The sequence below is a fragment of the Apodemus sylvaticus genome, chromosome 8 (assembly GCF_947179515.1).
Source record: "Apodemus sylvaticus chromosome 8, mApoSyl1.1, whole genome shotgun sequence".
NCBI lineage: Eukaryota > Metazoa > Chordata > Mammalia > Rodentia > Muridae > Apodemus > Apodemus sylvaticus.
The window spans coordinates 97,697,366-97,716,553 of record NC_067479.1 but is presented as its reverse complement, the minus strand read 5'-3'; the positions used below and the strand labels follow the sequence as shown (position 1 = coordinate 97,716,553).

Sequence of the window (19,188 nt, the reverse complement as noted above, 5' to 3'; positions counted from 1 at the left end):
CCCTGCTGGACCACAGAATCAAAGAATTCAGAAAATGAGGCTGGGAAGTTCCCCAAATATAGAACGCTCACTGAGTACCCAGAAGATGACACAAACCGTGGGGGTCAGGAAGGTGGGGTGATGTGGGAGATTGCATCAGGGTTAGACAGACTCTGGTCCTGATGGTATCAGAACCGGGAGGTGTATCTAGGCACTGCCCTCTGAGGAAGTAGCTCCTGTGTATTGAGAATGGAGTGTGCTCGGGCCCAGAACATTCAGCGGCCTGGTGGCTTCCCAGCCAACACAGAAGTTAGCTCCTCTCCCTTCTGTTTCTCCAAGCCGTGGCCTGAGCCTTTTGAGCTCCATTTTAGAAGATGTGTTTGCATACTCGTAGGACTGCCAGCTCCTGACAGTGGGCGGCTATGTTCAAGCCTCCCTCCAGTACTGGCTCTGACTGTGCTGGGGGAGGAAGCTCTGTGTCTAGGCCAGCTTCTCATTAGTACAACAGACATAGGTATCTGAGGCTCTGAGCTCCAGCCCTGTTCCTGATCTGTGTGGTATGTGCAAGCGCACAAGTGTAGGTGTGTGTGTATGTGTGTGTGTGTGTGTGTGTGTTCAGAGGGTGACTTGGTTCATGTTGGCAGGGAGGCCACCGAGATCATAGTTCTCAGCCAGGAGACCCACAGAAAAGTTGGGTTTCACAGAAGCAGTTGGGCAGCACTGAGACTGCTCCCATGCCCAGAGATGGCTTCTCTCCTGTGAAGGCTGCTTGAGTTAGTCCTAAGACAGCGTTTAAAAGCCGTGTCCCAATGCTTAGCCTCCGAGTGTTTCCATCACAAGTAGCATTGGCCAAAGCGAAGAAAGAAGACAGTTGAAAACATTTGGGATGTGTGGCAGCCTACTCCAAGGAGGATGGGGTACGGTACTCTGTGCTGTCAGGGCTCCCGAGGAGAGGGAAGAGAGGGCTAAGGATGTCCAAGACATTGCAGGGTGGGCCATGACAAGCTGTGGTGGCAGATCTCAGAGTAGGAGGCTGAAACCAGAAACTGCCTGGGAGAACTTGTATCCACCCTTTTAGAGACACACTGAGGGGAGCAGGGAAGGGTACGGCCGAGGAGACGCTGCTGCTTGGGACTGACTGAAAGAGGAAGTATGCTGGGCACCTCTTCCTGTAAGAGGTTTACGGCTGGGAAGAGGAATGCAGTGCATGCTAAGCCCAGGAGGTGGAGCTGAAGCTGCAGAGTGAGTGGGTCAGGAGGAGCAGAAGAATGGGGTGCCTCATGATGTGCCATAGCGGCTAGGATCAACAGGACCCCCCCCCCCCCCGCACTCAAGAGTCCCAGCACGAGGGCCACACAGAGCACAGGGTGTCCACTAGTGTCTTATGAAGGCCACAGGCAACCTCAGGTTTGATACTGAGAACTGTGTGGGTCAAGGTCTATACGGTCAGCACTACCCATGAACTTCCCAGTGACCCCTTCTATGTGTGTAGCAGAGTTGTCTCCATGGCGGTGAACACATTCACTGCAAAGCAAGGTCTAGGAGGAGTGTATATATAGCATTACTTCTTTCTCCTTAAAACCAAAAGGTAATAACATTCCACAGTCCCAGGTACCAAAAGGTACGCATGGGTCCCTGAGGTCACTTAGTGGAACTTGCGTTGGTCTAGAGCTGGTCGTTTAGTAGCTTGCCACTGGGCTATGTCCTTGAGCATAGACACCCTCTAGAAGAAAGGCATCTTAGAGAGTAGTTCATCAGGCCAATATCCAGGCTTTGAGGCGCTTCAGATTTGGCTCTGCTTTTACAGAGCACAAGATCAGAATCTTGGTGAAACCAAGCGTCTGGTCTGAAGTACTCCAATGAGTACCTCGGTCCCTGTCCATAATCTGTAAAGTACCACCAGTGCCACTAGATGCCTGTGCCTGATGCTGCTTCTGTAGTCAGAATGGAGATGGTGCCGCTATGACGGAGACATTTACAGATGTCTGGGCAGAGGTGGGAGGGCCTGAGGACGGGTCTTCAGAGAAGGGGAGAGGCCAACAGTGGGGTCAGCTAAGAAGGAAGAGCTGGACTTGGCTGGAGGAGAGCATTTGATGTTGGTGCATGAAGGGGGGTAAGAGGTGGCCTGGCGGGGAGACCGGGAGGAAACCGGCTGGCAAGCCCAGGCCGTGAGCTGTGCACCACAGCACTGAAATGAGGGTTCAATTTAAGTCTATTCTATTTCACCGACATCTGGAGACACAAGCTTCACAGATAACGGAGTTTCTCCAGTGTTGGGTCTACTCCCCAAGCTGCGGATGCTCATTTGAGCTGGTGTCCCCTTCCCCGCCTCTTGTGTCTGTCACTCAAGTCTAATCTTGCCCTAGGCTCCCTCCTGTCATCCGACTGCTTGAGTCCTCAATGAAAAGGAGTTGAGTAACTCTATTTACTTATTCAAATATTTAACATTCACTATGTGTCAACCAATGTGCTAACCTACAGAGCTGCCTACCCCATGTCTATGGATTCTACATCCTTAGACATTGTCACCCTGGGGTTAAAAACAACTGAAAAAAAAAAACAAACCCCTGCAGCCTTACTGTGTATGCAGGACAATATTCCCTAATTTCCCCCTAAACAACACAACTTGGTGCAATTTTATTTTATTTTAAAACGTATTTTGACTTTCAATGGACACATAGAAATTGCATATATCTGTAAGATGCAATGTAGTATTTTAATTCATACACAATATAATGATTTGATCAGAGGAACATGCATTTTTTCATTTCTGCATTTCTTTGTTGTTGTTTTACACTTTTTAAAAAGATTTGTTTTTCTTTACATGTACGTGTGTACGTGTGTGTGTGTATGTGTGTGTGTGTGTGTGTGTGTGTGTGTGTGTGATGTAAGTGCAGGTGCCCAGAGGGCAGAGAGGGTGCCAGACACCGAGGAACTGAAGTTAGAGGCAATTGTGAGCTGTCTGACATGGGTGATAGCAACTGAATTTAGCTCCTCTGAAGGAGCAGCGAGTGCTCTTATCTGCTAAGTCATCTCTCCTGGCCATTTCATAAATGAGATTTAACTATCCTCAGATTTTGGTATAGGTAGGGGAACCCTGAAACCTATCACCTACTTATTCTGAGGGACAGCTGGTTTTTCATGTTTCACTTTGTAAGGCATACAATTCTCCTCTTTCATCAAAACTTCTGTGCTTAGAGCAAATGCTTAGCAACAATGCACCATACACACACACACACACACACACACAGACGCGCGCGCGCGCGCGCGCGGGGGGGGGGGTGGGGGGGAGGGAGGGAGAGGGGAGAGGGGGAGAAGAGAGAGAGAGAGAGAGAGAGAGAGAGAGAGAGAGAGAGCCTGAAAATCACATGACCATGAGCAAATAAAGGCGTATTTATTGTACAAGTGTAAGCACGTGCATCAGAATGGCCTGCTGGGATCACACAGCTTCCTGATCTATTCTGAGTCTCTGCGTTTCTGACCAGTTCTTAGGTGTGGCTGGTTTGAGAACCACACTTTCAGAACTGCAGTTCTCAGCAGCGTGCTGTCTGGGCCCTGTCTCAGGCTAGGCCAGTGGCCCCGTGTTTATCATGGGTCAACTGGAAGCAGGTTCTCAGTCCCAGCTCCCCCTGCCTCTGGCAACTCCATGCAGCTCCTATGGGGATGTATCTTTGTTCCTTGGAACAGTCGGGCATGGTTTATCTCTCAAGAGCTGCAGGGAAGAGAGAGGTGTCCTCAGTGATGTGTTCTGAGATGCTACATCAGAAAAAGAGTCTGCTTCATAAGTTAGAGGTGTCCAGCGATGGCACTAGCTCCTTGCACTGCAGAGTGGGGATTGCCAGTCATTTTCCAGTGTGCAGGACCCCCTGAGTACTGTGCATCCTTCTCGGGCCTGCCCACGTCTGGATCTCAGTCAGAGCCTCTCAGGTTGCCCCGACTCATCCCAGACATCTAGAGACAAAGACTTGGAGAGGCTGCAGGTTTTTGAGAATCCCAGTGGTCTCCCAGAAATTATAAATGTCAGAAAGAGCTAAATGAAGATGTCATGGCTGTGAGAAAGGAGAAAGCAGTTCAATGAGGAAAAAAGAAAACCGAGTGAGGAAGGCCAAGCAGAATCTAATATTTGGAAGAAAGGACAGAGCCATTTCAAGCCCTGGCATTAATTTATTTCGCTATTCACATAATTATCTTCCACCATGTGCCAACAGTGTTTGACAGGGCAAGCGAAGCACCAGGTCTGCGGGTCAGCTTGAGACGTCCACACCACCTATAACAGCTCGGAAGGACTCACTTAGCTCCACGTGCTTCCCACCAGGGACGAGGGACTAAGGTAGCATGCGTGCTGGTCGCGGTCCTTCCTCGTCTGCCTAACGGGCATGAATATCTGTGTATGCACGTGTCCTAGGGCTCGTGGAGCACCACAGAGGATGGATGCGAGGATGCGGACAGATCCACCAAGTCCCCTTTATGTCTCTTCCACTTACCCCTTCTGGATTCGCTTGCAGTTCACCCAGACCACAGTGCTGCCAGTGCATCCTTCCCATGCCGGCCGCCGCTGGGGCCTCCTGAGCAGAGGGCCAAGGGGTCGGAGGGCGGCAGTTCATGGAGGGGCAGGCCGGAAGCAGAAGCTGCTGCCCATTCATCTCCCCTTCCCTGAAGCCGGACTCACTGAAGGTTTTTGCAAACAGCAGAGCGGCGCCCAGTCCCAGATGGATGTGCGGTTGGGTGAGGGGTGGTACGCACAGTTCCTTGTCGCCTTCCTTGCCTCACCTACATTTCCGGGATCACTACCTTCGAGAGAGTATTGAATTCAGCAGCCTCAGCTGCTTCTCAGCTCGCTTCCTTCTTAGCGAGCCTTGGCAGCTGTCGGTCTCTGTGGTGAGCTTCCTGGCCAATGCTGTGCCCCTATCCCTGGCTGAAGGGATTGTGGCGCGTCTGTCTCAGACTGCACCTATGTTCTCCTTAACAATTGCCCAACCCTGGACTTCTGGAATAACCACTGTAAGGAAAGCAAATATCACACCAATGCTGTTCATAGTAGAGTCATGTGGGGTGGCCCTTGGGGACAGGGATGCTGGGAGACAACTGCGCATTCTACAAACACACAAAGGAGATCATCTGGCCCTTCCGGTTCCGGTTGAACTGTGGAGCTCCTGAGATAGTCCCTAACTGCGTATGTCAAATCTCCTGCTTTTATCTCACTGACCTGTTCCTGTCACTTAATACAAAAGTTGCCACAGACACCTGCCAATCAACTAGGTTAGGGATATGAGGAAACTCTAGGACAGTATCGGTGCCACCTGGAACCACATTTCATTTTACTGCTAGCCCAGGGTAGGGATTTACAGACTGGATGAGGGAATAATCGATAATTTGGAATGGTGACATTCAGTTTTTCCAGATACCACTGTACCTTTAATTTATTAGCTTCCCATAAAAACACAGAACTCTCACAATCTACAGTATACAAAGTATAATTTACAAAAATATAAAATCTTGGTTACTTTTTTAGTATTCCAACATATTACGGTATGTACTATTTCCATACATATGTTTAAACAACCCACACCTAACTTGCACTATTACCTCTGTGGGGGATGGGGTCAACTCTCTCCATTTTTGCTTTGAAACAAAAAATACATATATTAAAAGAAGAAATCCATTCTGATTACATGTGCGTATTGCATGTATAAAAGCATGTGTAGTGAAATGTAAGGGAAAATACCCACCCATGCCATGGTTTGGGCATGCTTTTAGTATGTAGCTTGAGGGTTTTAAAATAAGCATTTAAATTGCCATGGGGGAGTGTTCCAAGATTCGGATAGTCTTCCCAGGTTTTGAGAGGACAAATGCCCAGAGTTGACATTTGAGGACACACATTATTTCTAGGCCTTGAAAAATGTGGGCAGGGATGGTGGGCAAATTGCAGACCACCGTTAATTCCAGATTTCTTCCAGGAACTTAAAACGTCTTTGCAGAGTCACCACCAGCACAGAAGAAAGGAAGAACCGCAGCGTGGTGGACAGATCTTTCTGGGTCCCAGCGGGGCTGCCTATAAGCTGTCTAGCACCTGGAACCTCCCGGAGTCAAGTCCTGGCTCCAAGATTACAGGGCAGGGCAGGGGTGAGGCAGGTCTGCCTTCTACCCTGAAGCCTTCTTACCGACAGGCACAGGTCTCTACAGACATATTGGGGTACACCTTCAGAACCACATTCCGATTCTCATCCAGGAAAAGGACTCCAAGGGAGTTCATCTTGTCTGGAACACAGCATGGCTCTGGGATGCCGGGGACAATGCCCACAGCTCTGACGATGCTCTGGATGGTGGCATGGTTGGATGGGCGGACAATCTGCAGGACGAGAAAAGACGGTTCAGAGCACGCGGTTTATCGATGCTTCTGGAAAGAGGCCATGTAAGGGGTGGCCTCTTCCCCTTCTGTAAGAAATGGCCTCTGCCCAGAGCGGATGTGTTTCCTCTGAAACTGCCACAGGTACAGTCCTAGTGCTCTTAGATCTGCCCATTTATTCTAGTCTGAATGGGCCATTTTAGCTGCTATATGAAACTGGCCACTTGGGGGCGCCTGCTAGGAGCACCTGGAGCTGGAAGGAGGCTTTTGTAAGGGAAAGCCTAGAACTGTGTCTCACGCAGCCAGCAGACATACATACCTCCAGAGTGACAATGGTTAAAACCAAAATGATATGTTTGGTGTGGCACGGGCCACAGACAGGCTTGTCATTATGTGTTTGACGTGGGGTGACAGGTGCAGCCTTCAGGCATCTCCTTTTGATAGCTTTTTAATTTATACTGACAACATGACCTTCACTGTACTGGCATGGATACCACGAATTAAAATGGCTAAGAAGCGTGCTCAAGACGTCTCACATAGGAAGTGGTCTGGCTTGGAGACAGTGGGCATCTCTGAAAAGTTGAACACAGACAGCCAGGTCTTTGGCTCTTGGCTGGCTGACCAGAGCTGCCGCTGACAAGAAGTCTTACACTGTTGCAGGAGAGGGGAGGCAGCAAGGGGAGGGTAAGAGCACCTGCACATGTGGGGCGCGGCTGCCGTTCTGAAGGTGGAGAGGCAGCAGGCCAGGCAGATAAAGCAGCAGCTGTGAGCCCACATCTGTCCTGGTCCCACGCAAAGCCCTTCAGCAGATTCTCTCTCTGCCAGCTGCCTCCCTCCCTCTCTCCTGCGCATGCCTGGACGAGGAAAAGCCCCTTAATTCCAGACAGATTACATGGCCCACCTCTGAGTCCGGGGTTTCCCACTCGGTCTGTTTATTGAGGTTCAAATTGGATTTATGAACTAACTGACTTTCTTTTTCGGAAGACTTACCACAGAGGATTGTGCAGAGTTAACTGAGATAGAAACTGTTGCGGGTGCTGAGGTTTGACAGGGCTAGCCTACTGCAACACAGGCTGTTGCAGGGGGATGGATGGATGGAGTTAACTCAGCCTGGGGGAAGGTAAAAGCTCAGGTCCAAGAAGATAAAACAGTCTGGGACTATGTATCTTCCAGATTGCTGTGCACTGTGGAGGTTGGCTGGCCCATCGAATGTACCAAGCCAGGGACAGCTCACTGGACGAGCCACGGACTCAAAGCAATCTGATGACTGGGGTCAGTGCTCCTGGGTCAGGCTAAACAGGAGAGCCCTGGTCCAAACGTTGGATACCTGACTTGTCCACCAGGGGGCAGCACTGACTCAATCTCTGAGTATGCCGTGAGCCCCTCCCTTTCCACTTATAGGGAAGAGATGCCTTGCTTTTAAAACCTCAAATTCAAAGCAAGGTATAGTGGAACATGTCTCCAATCCCAGAAAACTGGGGGTGAGAGAGCTAAACAGGAAGGCTGAAGCCAGCCTGGGATACATGCAGAGACACTGTCTCAGAAAAATAAAATAAAATATGAAATGAAAATCAAAGCCAACACTTAAAAAAGTGCCAGGGAGCCAAATAAATCCTAACAGATTATGGAGGTATCTCTTTGTTTCTACCTCTGCAGACAGGAGCTGCATCATCTCCATTTTGTAAGTGATAAAACAGGTCAGGCAGGTAGAGGGGCAGCCAGTTGGGACCGAGCCACGTTAGGCTGAGACAAGATAAGGATGTAGAAGTAGTACCTTGGGCATGGGGAACTCGCAGGCCCCAGCGCAGTAGTAGGCGTCAAAGGATTTGGGTGAGATGATCCATTCATTCCACCCGATGTCTGCAAAATCCACCTTCAGGTACCTCCTGGAGCAGACCCGAGGCTCATCCCACTGCCGCCTCCTGGCTTTCTGCATCGTCTTCTCATCAAAGTCCAGCACCTGAGAGGGGGCGGCGGCGAATGTATCCTGGTCCTTCTTCTTGCGGTGGTCTTTGCGCCCGGTGCGGGGTTTCAGTGCCCGGAAAGGACTGGACCAGAACTCGTGCTTGTGGAAATGCTGGGCATGCAGGGCAGGCGCTGGTCTCTCGTCCAGCCCTGGCAGTTCATTGTCTTGCAGGGGCTTAGACACCTGAGCCGCCCTGCGCACGCGGGGATCAGCTGAGCTGTTGGGGGCCGCTCCAGGCTCAAAGTCTCCAGCTGGAAATGGGTCGTATCTCTGTAGCGTCACTGCTACGCTGTTGGGCTCCGAGATGGCCAGGTCATTGGCGTAGACAAGGATATAGGGCATGTGGGAACTGGGCCGTGGCACTCCGGGGTCTTTCTCCCCAGAATCCAGCTGAGCAGAGACAAGCAACTCGCCATCCCTTCGGGCTGCCTTGATGATCGAGGAGATGTCCTTTGCTTGCCACAGGCCACGTGGTGGAGTTGTCAGGGCCATGGCCCCGCGGAGCAGCCCCTGGGTGGCGGTGTTCTGCGAGAGACTGCGGAAGACGAGGTGTAAGCGTGCAGGCAGACCTGGGGTCAGGAGGCGGCAGGACGCATTCTTAGCTCGGGGCTTGCAGAATACCTCACGAGCCCGGGGCCACCGCGGAGGTTCTGAGTAGAAATGGAAGGTGGCTGTGAGGATCATTTCTGAGTCTTGCATGGAAGTCAGGTTGAAGAAATACACAGGCTTCTGGTCGATCACTTCTGCAAGGGAAAGACAAACCACAACCTGTTTTGGGTTTCTGCCCAGAACTGGGAAAGGAAAACAATTCCTACTGACACAGCACTCTAGCCGGGCTGACTTCTCTTCTCCCCCCTCACCCACCCCCCCTCGCCCTGCAGTCCTCACACTGAAGGGACCCTCGATAAACTTGCACCACTGAGATCCAAAAGGAGGGGATGGTCTTCATCCTGTTGAGAGGAATCAAGATGAAATAGGGAGAAATGGAGGGAGAGGAGAAGCAGAGCGAGAAGGGGGAGGGAAGGAGGGGGTGATGATCAAGTGTATATAAGACACTAAAGCTCCCGCTGTTCCCTGCTTGCCTACCATTGGCTGTCAAAGAGCAAATGAGTGTCACTGACAACTTCACTAAGAGCTCATGATAGCTTGGGTTAGTTACAGGACCTGCCTCAGGTATTTGCACAGTGCCTGTGCTATGCAGTCTCTAAAGACAACTTCTGTGGAGTGTGATCACGCTTCTAAATGAGGTGAAATAGAAGATTGTCACTTTTTTCTTGCTGTAATTTTCGCACCTCTTAAGGAAATATAAGATTAAAAGCAGTAGTTCGGTGTTTGTTATGTCCCAGGACTTAAACATTATTATTATTATTATTATTATTATTATTAATTATTATTATTATTCAGCATTTGGGAGACAGAAGTAGGTGGATTTGAGGCCAGCCTGGTTTACATAGTGAATTTCAGGACAGTCAGAGCTACATAGTGAGACTCTGTCTTGACAAAAAGCAAACAACAACAAAAAAGTGTTCTTACAAGGAGAGAGCAGTACGGAGACAACAGTATGCCACTCCACGTCAAGGCTCACACTGCCCTGTGGAGACGCAAACCCAAGCTGAGGAGGACCAGGCACACTCAGCAGACACATCTGCTGTGCGTCTGGAGAAAGCTTCTACCCCTGCTTTCCAGAGGCAGCTGGGAGCCCGTTGCTTCTCCCCTGGCTCCCCCAGGCTCGCCCTTCCCCAGGGCCACCTGCATCACCCCAGCCCTGACAGCAAGGTAAACTCTCTGCCATGAGGAAGTGCTCTCTAGGTTTCAGAAGGGGAGAGAAGGTCTTTTGTCATTTCCATCTTGGTCACTGAAGACCAGGAGAAGACCAAAGCAGCTGGGTGCACTTCCTCCATCTTCTCCAACCAAAGTTCTACCTGCTTGGTACAGCCGGGAGAGGACCAGAGCTTGTAAGCCCAGAAGGCGTGTACCGAGGGGGTGTTATACTCCCCAAGATGCAGATCGGTCTGTATGACACCCATCTGCAGAGGATGAGCTGGGATTATTTCTCAAGAATCACTGGCTTAGAGCTGGAAAGGTGTTCGGTGGTTAAGAACCCTTGTTGCTCTTGCAGAGGACCCTGGTTCGGATCCCGGCGCCCAAACAATAGCTCACCACTGTCTGTAACTTCACTTCCATGAGATTTAAAGCCCTCCTCTGGTCACCTTGAGCACAAGACACACACACGCTCATGTATAGACACGCACCCATAAACAGAAAGTAATAATGAAACATTACACATTTAAAAATTCTCCCCAAATTGACTCACTACGTGGATATTTTGTCCTGAGGATTTAAACCTGGCATTTTGGAACTCTGTGGCTTTGAGTGCTGTGATGTGGGGGGTCCTACCTCCTAACAGGCATGTGTGCGTGTGCATGTGCGTGTGTGTGTGTGTGTGTGTGTGTGCGTGTGTGCGCGTGTGTGTGTGCGTGTGTGTGTGTGTGTGTGTGTGTGTGTGGTATGAATATTGGGGAAGTTAGAGAAATACTCACCTCAGACAAGGTGTGTGTGTAGAACTGCCTAGCTGGAAACTTCAGGCCCGTCTGCCTGCTCTTGGCCATGGGGCTCCTGCATGGCGGGCATGTAGACAGCAAGGGGTGAGCCTGTGTCACCTTCTGCCTCCTGGTCACTGCTCTGTGAGCAGGGAAGCTCACTAACTGCAGTGCACACCCCTAAGCTGGGAAACACCCTAGATAACAAGCTCCGGGCCCCAGAGGAGAACATCACACTTTCTTTCGTTACTCTTCTAGGGAGACTAGAATCCTCAGCTAATTTGATCCTTGGAGGGTTAAAGAAATGGCTCATGCCGTATGCTTACGGCCAGGGGTCCACAAAGGTACTCCCCTGGAATTTTCCTTTAAAAGATCAAGGATGCCAGAGCAAGAGATTTCTATACAAACGCATACACGCTCACGACCGCTTGGTCTCTGTAACATCTGACCTGACAGCTTGTGCTTGCCTTTGAGTATCGCTTTGTTAATTATCCTGCTCATTGATCCAGAGAGGGGAGGGCCCTGCATAGGCCCGGCGAGAGGGAGGGAGGATTCTACTACACTTGGTTTGGATGCATTTGGGCAGAGGGAGCTCAGCCCTCACTGGGCAACTCCCTTGTGGGAGATGCTGAGGTTCAGATGGGTCCCCGCAATCCCCAGAGTGGGGGTTCACGCATGCATTTGCCTGCATGCATGCAAGTCAGAAGCTCCAGGGTGTGGCTGACAGTCGGAGCATCTCTAATGATTCCAGCTAGGTGGGGGGGGGGGCATAGGGAGCCAAGGAGAAAGCAAGAAGAGAAGCCCCTCTGCCTTATACACCGTGCGGCAGCCTTGTGGCTCCTGCCTCACAGCCAATGAGAAGATGCCCTCCCTCCTTGTTTCCTCTGTGTATCCATCCCGTTTCCCAATACACATTCGCAAAAGGTCTACTCTGGCTAAGCTGTGTGGTGCTTGGAGTCTAGACAAAGGCAGTCAGAGGTGCTTGGAAGCCTCTTGGGAACACAGAATGACAATGAGCGTAATTAATCTCAGGGTCCGGTCACATTAAGACTTTACAGAGACTTAAGCAAGGTACCAGATTGTGAGAATATTCAAAGTGCACACCTCTCCTGTTCAGGTCCTGCCACCTAACTACTCCATCCTTTACCAAGTCCCCACTCAAGGTTCCTGTCAACCATCCCAACTACTTCTCTCCTCCCTACCCCAGGTCCGTTCTCCGGGCCTTCCTCCGAGTACCATGTGTCAGGAATGGTACCTTCGCCTTCATTGCTCTGCCTCCTCCAGACCTCTGCTTATATGGTGTCACCCTTTGGCTCCTATAGCTGAAGACCCACTCAGCACTGTCTACCCTGGCCTTGTCTCCAGGGCATCCCTAACGTCCTGTTGTGTATCTGTTTGATACCATATATCTTTCCAGAACACAGTTCTGGAGAGGACATGGGCTTCGTGGGGTATCTGTAGATCCTAGCACAAGCCCAAGAGCTGCTCTCAGAGACAGATGTGAAGAATGGGACTCCTAGTGCACAGCCTATGCTGTAGGGTCACTTGCAGGGCAGGGGCAGAGTGGTCCGACTGCTTCAGTTAACAAGGGGGGAGCTCTTGCCTCACCAGAGAGACAGGTAAGTAGCCTAACAATGTCCTATAGCTGCTGAGAGGAGAGTCAGGTGAGTCTTCAGGTGTTCCTCACCGGAAACGCATGCCCTTTGCTCCACAGTGTTCTCTGTCTGTTGTCATGTTGTGCCCAAGAGAGCAGGCACACCAGGCAGAAGATGCGAACTTCAAAGCGAGGTGAAGGTAGGAAGTAGAGGGTCAGTCTCTTGTTAGCAGAGAAGCAGGCTAGGCCTGTGTTGGGTATCTGTTTGAGGGTCTTTCTGAGTAGAAGGCCTTATAGGCCATCTAACTCTCCAACAGAGGCGGAGAATTCTCTCTCTTCCTTCCTCCCTTTGGACTTCACAGCGACCCCAGTCACTGTAGCCTTTGTAGATGCTGCAACCATTGCATCATGGCTTCCTTCTCCCCTGGCCTCAAGTGTAATGGTTACCTTATAATTGTCAACTCTCAATGTCACACACACGCTTCAAAAGCATCACCTATGAGAAATAAAGGGTTAATATCCCCACTATGTAAAGAACCTCGGCAAAACCCACACATAGAGACCATTTCCTGGGAAGAACTGCAGAGACCAACGGGAACAATAGATACCTCAAGGTCAGTGGTAGCTGGGAATACTTGCATGCAGAAAATACAACCTATTAGGTTAACGGCCACACGCCTGGCTACATGTGTGCATATGTCTGTAGCCATATGTGCATTTTTTGTGTGTATGTGTATGACTTGAATGATTCTACAGAATTCTATTTTAACTCTGCTTCTCTTTGCATATGTGATTAGGAATAGCTTATGCTTGTTATTATACCTTTAAAAAAATAAATGGCTTCTCTCTCCCTCCTCTTCTTTTGCCCACTCCTTCCCTTTCTCTCTGCCCTCTGCCCCCTCAGGGCCACATGTTGGATATCATTCCATTCTCAACAGGCAAAATTAAGGCTCTCCGGGTTTGCCTGCAACCTGCATCTCTGCTCCCCCATGTCCTCCTAACCAAATATCAAACAGCTCCACTACAAATGGACTACTTCACCTCTATAGCCCACCCTCCCGTTAGCTTGCTGAGGTCTTCTCTGGCTGTGAAAACCTCCCTATCCTCTTCCTGTCAGTGCTACCTTTGGGGACCCTGTTGAGCACCCTTAGCCTGTCATTGCCCTATCACATCTGTCCCACCGCCTTATTCTTCGGTTCCTCATGAGCTATTTGGGGTGAAACCAATATTCTATTCATCTGTGTGTCCTCCCAATGAATTGCTCAGGAAATGCCCCATGATATGATTTGGATTTGGTTTGTCCCCAAAGGAAGGACATTTGGTCTTCAGTGTGGCAGTATTTATGGGTTCTGGACTCTTTAGGAGGTAGGATCTAATGGGTAATCATTAGGTCGCTGAAGATACTTCTCTCATGAGAACCTACTTAGTTCCCAAGGAAGGGGCTGTCACACCTGGCTAAAGGCTACCTGCCCCCCCACCCTGCTTTCTGGTTCTCTGTCTTGCTTCCTGATCAGTCCTTCTCGCAACTCTTCCAGCCTGGATGCATCTGTTACACTGCGACATAACTCCAGGCTTTACCACCAGAACCATTAGCCTTTCAGCCTCTGAACATGAGCTGGATAAATCCTGCTCCTCCTGACAAGTCACTCAACTCCTGGTATTTTTGCTACAGTAACAGAACTAGGATTAATGCACTGGAGAATGAAATGAGTTTGGCTTGGTGGTTTTGACAGCTGTGTATTTTTGGGCGATCAAGAAGACTAGTTTGGTGTGACATTGGCGGTGTCAAGCTTGGGATTAAACACAGATTTGAGTGTGGAGGTAAATGGTGGTCTAACTTAAACCCTTACAGCCAGGCTCAAAGGCTTTCCCTCCACAAAATTGGGCTAATGGGGAACAAAGTGCACTTCATGGAGGAGTGGAAGAGGGCGAGGAGAGCTGGTGTGATCATAGCTAAAAGCTAATAAATTGAGAATGAGCACATACCAGGAACTGTTCAGAGTACTTGCCATTTCTGAGTTCCTTTAAAACAGTTATCAGTTAGTCACGATTGATTTAGCAGTGGAAAGAAACACTTAGAAGTCCTGAGAAGTGCTGTCCCTTGGCGGGGTCTGAGAACTGGGTGCTGCCAACAGACTTGGTGGTAGCTCACACTCAGAACCTGGGCGTCCTGCAGATGAGGGTGAAGCAGCTGTTACAGGTTTTGGGAGTAGATGCTACCCCAGGGAGGCAAAAGAAACCTGTTGATGATGTGGAGTCTGGGGCTCCAGGATCAGGGCCCTGGCAAGGGGTCTGTGCTCTGCTCATAACACCCCACAGACGGATCTCCAGATCAAGCGGCAGGAGCATCTGAGACTAATTATAAAGCAATGTAGATGAGTCTAGGCAAGGTACAAACCCCGACCCAATGCCAGGCACACACCTACCTTCCAGTCACCTCTCACCCTGTCTACACACACACAAGAAAACATGCTCAGAACAGGGAGGTGATATGTCCCATAGCACATAGCCAGTAACTGGAAGCTGGAATTGACTCTTTAGTTTGTATCAGGGATCCAAATGAAAGGGTACTTTCAGACACTTCAGGGCTGCACCAGAATTCTGATTTCTTAAACCCGTCTCTTCCACCCAGGCTCTGCGCTTAGTTCTGATGGAGAGAGGGTAGCAGTGGGAACAGTTGTCACTGCCCCATATGTGCAACAGCTTTCTCCCCTGTTCTGTCTTTCTGTCCTTATCTGAAAAATGGGAGTGCTGGGTTTAAGGTGCAGTCCCCAGGCCATTAAAACGTTCACTATTATTTTGTACTAGGAAGTATCATCACCTTGGTTTGGTGAAAACAGACAGAATTGAACGCCTCCATAACTGAACTGCAGCAGATGTTTGCGCCCAGTGCATATGCTCACTTCTTGCAGTGGTGACCCCGGTGACCTTTCTCTTTGCCATGCCAGGTTCCAGGGACAAGAGTTAATGGGCAACAAAGGTCAAGTTCAAGCCCATATGAACACAAAGCACCGATCACAGTGCTTTCTGCTCCAAGCATTACTTAATCTGACCAGGGCTCTGAACTCACATTAGTATTCCATTTCATCTTTCTTCCACCCCAAAAGGGAGATGCAGCTATGAACTGTCCATTTTATAGAGTACAAACAAGTCCACATAGTTTTAATGATTTATCTCAGTCATGCCAAATGTCTCTTAAGTGGCTTGCTTTAATAATGCTTCTCCAGAAATGAATGCCAGGTACTGAATAAAAGGTTCCAGGGAGGCCAGAGTTGGCCTAGAACCTAGGAACACATCCTGGTATGACGAAGGATGTGCTCTTTGGAAGAGATGTTCCCTTACCCGTGTTGTGTCTGAATTGGAAGCCAAGATGGAACCCAGTGAGCAGCAGGTGGTAAGCTCCGAGGCTGTACAGTTCAGCCTCAAAGCCGGCTGAGGGTTGTTCCTATCGACCCTGGGAGAGAAGGCGGCGGACTGAGGGATTTTTCTCCAGGGGAACGGCCACCTCCCAGATAGGACTGCAGGAGACCCCTGCCCACATTTTCTGGAACAGCATTCTGAAACCACGCGCAGTCACCATGACAACCAGGGTCTTCTCACCACCTGCTTCCGGGCTTCACTTCCTCTGCTCTTAGCCCAGGCCTTGCAAGGGCTTCTCAGCCCAAAGTTTGTGGGCAGGGGCCCGAGCCACCTTCCCTAAGGAGAGGGCGGAGAGAGCCTCTGGCAAGCTCAGCCCTAGGTGTGAAGAGAGTGAAGTGGAGCAAGGGGCAGGAGTGGGGCGAGGTCCTTCTGGACCTTTCCTGAAATCTTTCTTCTGAAGGTTTCAGTTCTGAGGTCACAGGCTCTCAGAGCTCTTTGCTTTCCTGCTCCCCGAATCATGCTCCGTGCGAGGGCTCCGTGCTTGGCTTCCACGGCTGCTGCCTCGTGCCCCTCTGAGCATGCTCCCCGTGACCCCCATACAGCAAGTGCTGGCACAACTAACTTATGGCCCGGGTGGTCCTCAGCCCATGCCCGTCTCCACTCTGTGCCTAAAGCCTTGGATAGATGCTGATCGTTGTCCAGCAGTTGTGCAAGCTCCCAGGGGCAGGAGGTCTGCCACCAAGTACCATTTTGGTGTCCCCACGGGAAGCTCTGGCCTGCTACAGGGGGGAACTGAGTGGATTGTCAGTGGAAGGATGAATTAAAAGTCAATACAAGAAAGGAAGGGAGAAGAAAGCAGTAAAGGAACAGGGAAGACAGATAAGGGAAGTGATGAATAAGGACTCCAGGTGCATCCTCTACTTACCCAGCCGGGCACGGAAGCTTCGGACCGTGTTGCCTCCTCCCGGTGGAGCACCTCTCCGGTTGTACTTCTCATAGAGCCTGAGCATATGGACAGCGACCATGTCCTGGGCGCCTGGGCCCAGAGCGGCTGCTGCGTCCCCGGGTGACTGCTGGGGGTCCGTGTTCCCCTGCATACCGTCAGCTGCCGAGGGCAGTGAGGACCATGAGGGGCCCCTGTGGCCGCAGCCTGCGCCCCTCAGCAGCAGGAGCAGCGGCACTATGGGCAGCAGCTGGGACCCCAAGCTGATCCGAGCAGGACCTGGAGCCATGGCTGAGTGACGGTGGTGGTGAAGGGTCTGAGCCCAGGACTGACAGAGAAGGCTCAGTGTTGGCTGTGCACCTCGTCCGCGGTTGGAGTGTCTGTGTGGGACAGCCCGGATGATGACCCGACTCCAGGTATCTGGATGGGCTCGCAGTGGCAGCGCGGTGAGCCGAGCATCCACGTCGCCGGGCCAGCGGTCACGGCTGTCCGGAGCCGCCGCGTGGAGCTCAGTCGAGCCCGCGCTGGCGCGCTCCCTTGACGGCCTCGCGCTGCAAACTTTGCAGCCCACGGAGTGGCGCCGGGACTGGCGAGTTCGAGGGGCGGGGCGGGGCGGGGTGGCGGACAGCGCCCTCGAGGGGAAACCGGCTGTGTCCCCACTCACCACCGCCAAGAGCCCGTCTGTGGCCCCTATGTGCTGTGCGTGCGTCCCGGTGTGCAGGCGTGCGCGCGCCTGGGTGTGCGCTCACGAGTGTGGGGGCCGTGGGTGTGGGCGGGCGCGCTCCCCGCTCCCCCGCCGAGAGCCGGAGACCAGCCCCGCAGTCGGCTCCGGAGTGTCGCTGCCTGCAGCTGAGCCAGGGCGTCGCGGGGGCTGGGCGGGCTTTGGAGGGGGGCCCGCCTGCGGGGTTGTCCCTGCAATGGCATACTATGGCTATGTGGTTGGAAGATGACAGCTCCCCCATGAGGACCCCAGAGGCCATGTGTGCCTAGTTGTCTCTGAGCTAGTGTGTGCTCAAAATGCAAAGGTGCAGTCTTGGGAACAGGAGCTCCTGCGATTTAACATCAGAAGGTGTGTGTGTGTGTGTGTGTGTGTGTGTGTGTGTGTGTTTCCAAAGCTCAGCCAACCTAAGTCGGTGGAAGCAAGATCTTAATCAAAACACAAAATTAGAATTATCAGCTTAACAGACCTATTTGGCAACAGTGAGTCCACTTGTTGAAGAAATACATCGAAGGTTCGTGATAACTTCGGACAGGATTGCTAAAAAAGGAAAAGGACATGCTTTCAATTTACTTTATAAAAAGTTTCAAAGCATCAGGGAGGGAGGAGAAAAAGCCCATGGTTTTCTTGAAAAAGAGTTCCCGGTGGATGAAGTGCGGATGTAGGGTGTCGCTGACCCCTGCACGGGGCAGAAGGGCAGTCCAAGGTGCTCCACTCTAGCAAAGTTAGGGTCCTGGGATGCGGGGTGGGGTGGGGGTGGGGGGGGTGGAGGGGTGGAGGGCAAGGAAATCTGGCCATTTTTACCAACTTTAACTGAAACAATGTAATTTCTAATGTTATGTGACTAAGCGAGCAATCACAGTGGCTAGCGTTGTGGCTTTTCACAGATAGACACTAGTCGGATATTTTTATTTGACAGGAAAGGTGTTCCAGAGTTCCTAAAGTAAATTTTTTCCTTAAACTATATTGAAATTACAACTTTTGGGTCCTTCTAATTAAGGAATTAATGAAATGGAACATTCATCATTATTATGCTGCAGAGCGGCTTTAAGACATTTTTATAAAAAAAAGAGAGACTTTTTATATATTACAGTACTGGTGGTTTTCTTTGTTAACTTGGGACATTTTCATTTTTTGTATTTAAAAACATTCTTTAGTGAAGGGGTCCACAGAATTTAGCAGGCTAGAAAGGAGTCCAGGAACCTAAACATGAAGGAATCTTTAAATTCTAAATGCTGTGACCCTTTAATACAGTTCCTCCTGTTTTGGTAACTCCCAACCATAAAATTATTTCTAAATTACTTCTTAACTGTAATTTCATTGCTGTTTTGAATTGTAACATAAATATCTGTTTTCCATTCACATGGTCTTAGCAGAACCACCTGAAAATGTCATTAGACTCTCAAAATGGTCACGACTCATGGGTTGAGAACCTCTCTGTGTTAGGGGGCGGGACCCCCTTCAATTCCACACTTCCAAGTCAGCGAATGGACACTCTGTATGCATGCTAATGATGTGCACACTTGTGAACCCAATGTTTCTCTTATCTAGTGACTTTGGGCTCTGGGAGCCAAAATAGTTACTTTTTTTGGAGGGATCACAGTGCAATAATTGAAAATTTTCTGGAAAAGCCTCTGTTGCAGCGTAAAATGATTATTTATAGTTATTTTTTTTTAAATCTCAGACTGTCATATTAGAGCCCATCCTACCTAGAGCTATGACACTTTGGCCTGTAGTTTTTG

At 50.4% G+C, this 19,188-nt stretch overlaps 1 protein-coding gene across 1 annotated transcript; it reads right to left on the bottom strand.

Annotated features, from left to right (window-relative positions):
- Positions 1–5,366: 5,366 nt before the first annotated feature.
- Gdf10 (growth differentiation factor 10) lies at positions 5,367–17,561 on the bottom strand. The gene is made up of 3 exons (XM_052190159.1): positions 16,711–17,561; positions 8,100–9,034; positions 5,367–6,328 (listed from the first exon to the last, which is right to left on the bottom strand). The coding sequence occupies exons 1-3, from the start codon at positions 17,015–17,017 to the stop codon at positions 6,137–6,139; spliced, it is 1,434 nt and encodes a 477-aa protein (XP_052046119.1). The 5' UTR covers positions 17,018–17,561; the 3' UTR covers positions 5,367–6,136.
- Between the last annotated feature and the right edge of the window lie 1,627 nt (positions 17,562–19,188).